Source organism: Phyllobates terribilis, unplaced genomic scaffold (assembly GCF_046119375.1).
Source record: "Phyllobates terribilis strain yellow unplaced genomic scaffold, ASM4611937v1 Scaffold_7__3_contigs__length_470593459, whole genome shotgun sequence".
In the NCBI taxonomy this organism is placed as follows: Eukaryota; Metazoa; Chordata; class Amphibia; order Anura; family Dendrobatidae; genus Phyllobates; species Phyllobates terribilis.
In genome coordinates this window covers 254,400,399-254,403,598 of record NW_027362767.1, presented here as the reverse complement: position 1 = coordinate 254,403,598, position 3,200 = coordinate 254,400,399, and the positions used below count along the sequence as shown (strand labels likewise).

Genomic DNA, 3,200 nt, shown 5'->3' with positions numbered 1-3,200 from the left:
ATGCAAGTCATATAATGGCCAGAAATGGCATTATTCCTCATGTACACACATAGGACAGCTTATTCTAAAATTACTTGAAAGTAGAGTCCCCCTTTGTAAGCTTTGTCATTTCTTATTTTTGCCTGCATTAAGATTTTTGAGCAGTTTGTGATTCTTGTGAGATATTTTCGATCACTTTTGATAAACTTTGTATGCTTACAGTACATTTTCCGCTCTATTGGGTTATGTGACACTAACTGAACCTTTTTTTTTTTTTTTTCCCTCCCCTGCAGACGCGCCGCCATCATACGAGCAGAGCTGCAATGAAGCCTCAGTCAGTAACGGAAATTGAGCGCTTACATGTGACTTCCTCAAATAAAGGACACGCCGACAATTAGTGGGCTGCTACCTGGACTACTTTTAGGGGAGAGGGGATTTTATTCTGTTATTTTATCAGTAAACTTAACCCCTTCTCCCACCAATCACTGCTGAAGCTGGATTTTGTATTAAAGGAGACTCTGCGCTCCCGGGGCCTGCTGGCCTTTCGTGAAAGACCTTAACTTATAGTTTTCTAAGCACCTGTGATGCCTTATTTAATAATGATCTCTGTGCTCTGGAACCTGTGGGACCCCAACTGCTGAGAAACTACAACTCCCAGCATGCTGGGGAGAGCCACGGGTGGCAGACCACTGCTTTAAGCCCTGTATAAATATCTAAGCATATATATATGTGAGTGTTAGATTGCTAGTGGGTGTGGAGCGAGTGGATATTTTCTTGTTTCTTTACTGTTCTGTGTGAATGTTGTGATGTTTTTTTTTTTCTCCCATGTTGATCTGTTTTATGGTTGCTCTCCATTAAAATCCATTCCTTTTATATCACACGGAGACATACTTTTCTGTAAATTGCAGCCGTACATTGATGTGCCTGCCGTAGCAATGAAGAATTGAGTTGGAGTGCTCCACGTCAGCGCCTCGCTGGGATGTGCAGTCTTAGATATGGCTGCTGTGCCCACACACATTACCCTTTTTTAAGGTTAGGACCATACTCATGGCCGTAGATCGGAACCTTCCCAAAAGACACAACTGGCACCGACCGTCTCGCTCATATCCGTTGAGATATTCTATTTGGACACCGTCAACAAGCAGGCTAACTGCTGTTGACAGATCCGATTATGACTGTATTTGTATTCTAATAATGGCAGATAATCAGACTGCTTTATGCTGTCAAAAGATTAATTGCACTGGGCATTCATGTGTGACTGTCATGGACTGGTAGATAAAACCATTAGTCCTGGGTGGATCCTTCATTAGCATCATGCTGACTGTTTCCTTGCACCAAAACATACCACACAGAACGCCTCTTGAAGCTGGTTTCACATTTCCAGCATCCGAGTAAGGGTAGTGATGTGCGGACCGACCGCAGGTCTCCTGATCCGAGTTCAGGGAAGGAGACCCCTGGCAGGTCCGGACAATTGCAGCCCATACTTGGGCTTTATTTTCGATCTTCTATAAAGCCCCAGTGATGCGTAATCTGTTCATTTATTTTAATGTGCTTGGTAATCATGGTGACACCTATTAAAGGGGTAGTCAAGGATTACAACCGAGACACTGGGTTGTGTCCGGTATCGCATCTCGTGGCTCCATTGAAGTGAATAGAGCTGAGCTGCAATGTCATGCACAGCCCATGGTCAGGGGTGGCGCCATCTCCAGTCCTGGACAAATCCCTTTAAGAAGCCCTCAATCAATGTGTCTGAGATTTTTTTTTTTTTTTAACCACTTTTGAATACTTAAAAATTATGAAGTGAGAATTTTTTTTCTACATTTTGACCACAAAGTAAGGAATATTTCCAGCCTAAGCACAGTTTGTTACAGCACACAGCATATATATATATAAATTAAGGTGTGACCCCCCCCCCCCAACTGTGAACTTACTGACCTCTAGAAGATTTCCATCTGCGAGGATCCTTTCATACATAGGTCTTATGGACCCCCGACAATTGCAATCTTGTGATCTGCGTACGTGACAAATCAGGAGATGAATTGGGTTCAAATTCCCTTTTAAAGGGGCCTTTTTATTTTATTTAAATGATTGTATTTGCAATTGGGTTTCCTTGCAAATGTTGCGCCATCCATCTACTGCTGGCTGCAGAATGAGTCAACTAAGAATCTCCGTGAGTTCATTATGACAATTTATAACTCTCTTATCTGTCTATTTCTGAGCTCCCCCTCAGCTGATTGATGATCACAGACCACCTTAGTCAAATGTGCCAGGAAACAAAAGAGCCTGTAAAAGTAAAAAGGTGCAACATTTTTAATGAAACCCAATTGCCAATATGATTTTTAGCCCCAATTACATGCATTTAGATTAAATACAATAAAGGGTCCCCAAAGGTGACCAAACCCCTTTAACCAAAGTCTCAGGGACAACACCACAGTCCACATTGATGAATGGTATGTATGATTGGCATCATGATGTGTTGATTTGTCCTACAAAACACAATGGCTACCGTCTGGGTATGGTGTTAGAAACCGAAAGAAAAAAAAACTCCCAAAAAATTAGTAGCACTCAGGAAAGCAAATGCACTTTATAATTAGCAAAAGCACCTTCCGACCTATTGCCTTGGAATTGGATATTAAAATTGTACCTCTAATAAAAATAATAAAATCTGGTGGCATCTGGATTCTGGAAGCATTAAAAGAAATCACCAAATGGAAATCCGTTCACGGTGTGCTGGCACAAATGTTATTTCAGTCGTAGTTCTTGTCTTCGATTCTCATGTAAATCTTCCTTTTGCACATTTCTTCTTTTTTTATTTTAAATTATTTTAAGAAATAAATAATGACAGAAATGATTCTCTCCATGTTGTGGATTTCTTTATTTAATGTTGGATGGGTTTGATGAATGTGGTTTAGGCGGCCTTGGCTCACTGATGCTGACAATGAAGCACACTGGTCCGCCCACAGGCGAAGTGAGTATCATTGATCGTCCTGATGCAATGGCGCCTTTTTCAGTCAGACCTCATTCACACATCAGTTTTATGCAAAGGAGAAAAAAAGAACAGATTTCCATCAGCGTTTGCCTTGTTTTTGTTATACGGCTGCTCTTGTTGGGTGTCGCAGTATATGGCAGGTGTTGTGGGGTGTCGCAGTATATGGCAGGTGTTGTGGGGTGTTCCTGTTATACAGTAGGTCTTGTGGGGTGTTCCCTGTATAAAGTACTTC

The 3,200-nt window shown here is 41.6% G+C and overlaps 1 protein-coding gene across 2 annotated transcripts in view; it reads left to right on the top strand.

Annotated features, from left to right (window-relative positions):
• The window catches only part of ARRDC1 (arrestin domain containing 1), a 30,742-nt gene extending 27,912 nt beyond the window's left edge, over positions 1-2,830 (top strand). For both annotated transcript variants that reach the window (XM_073640314.1, XM_073640313.1), the window contains exon 8: positions 273-2,830. In XM_073640314.1, the coding sequence (XP_073496415.1) occupies positions 273-331 (59 nt within the window). In that variant the 3' untranslated portion in view covers positions 332-2,830. The remainder of the gene's footprint in view (positions 1-272) is intronic.
• Positions 2,831-3,200: the final 370 nt, after the last annotated feature.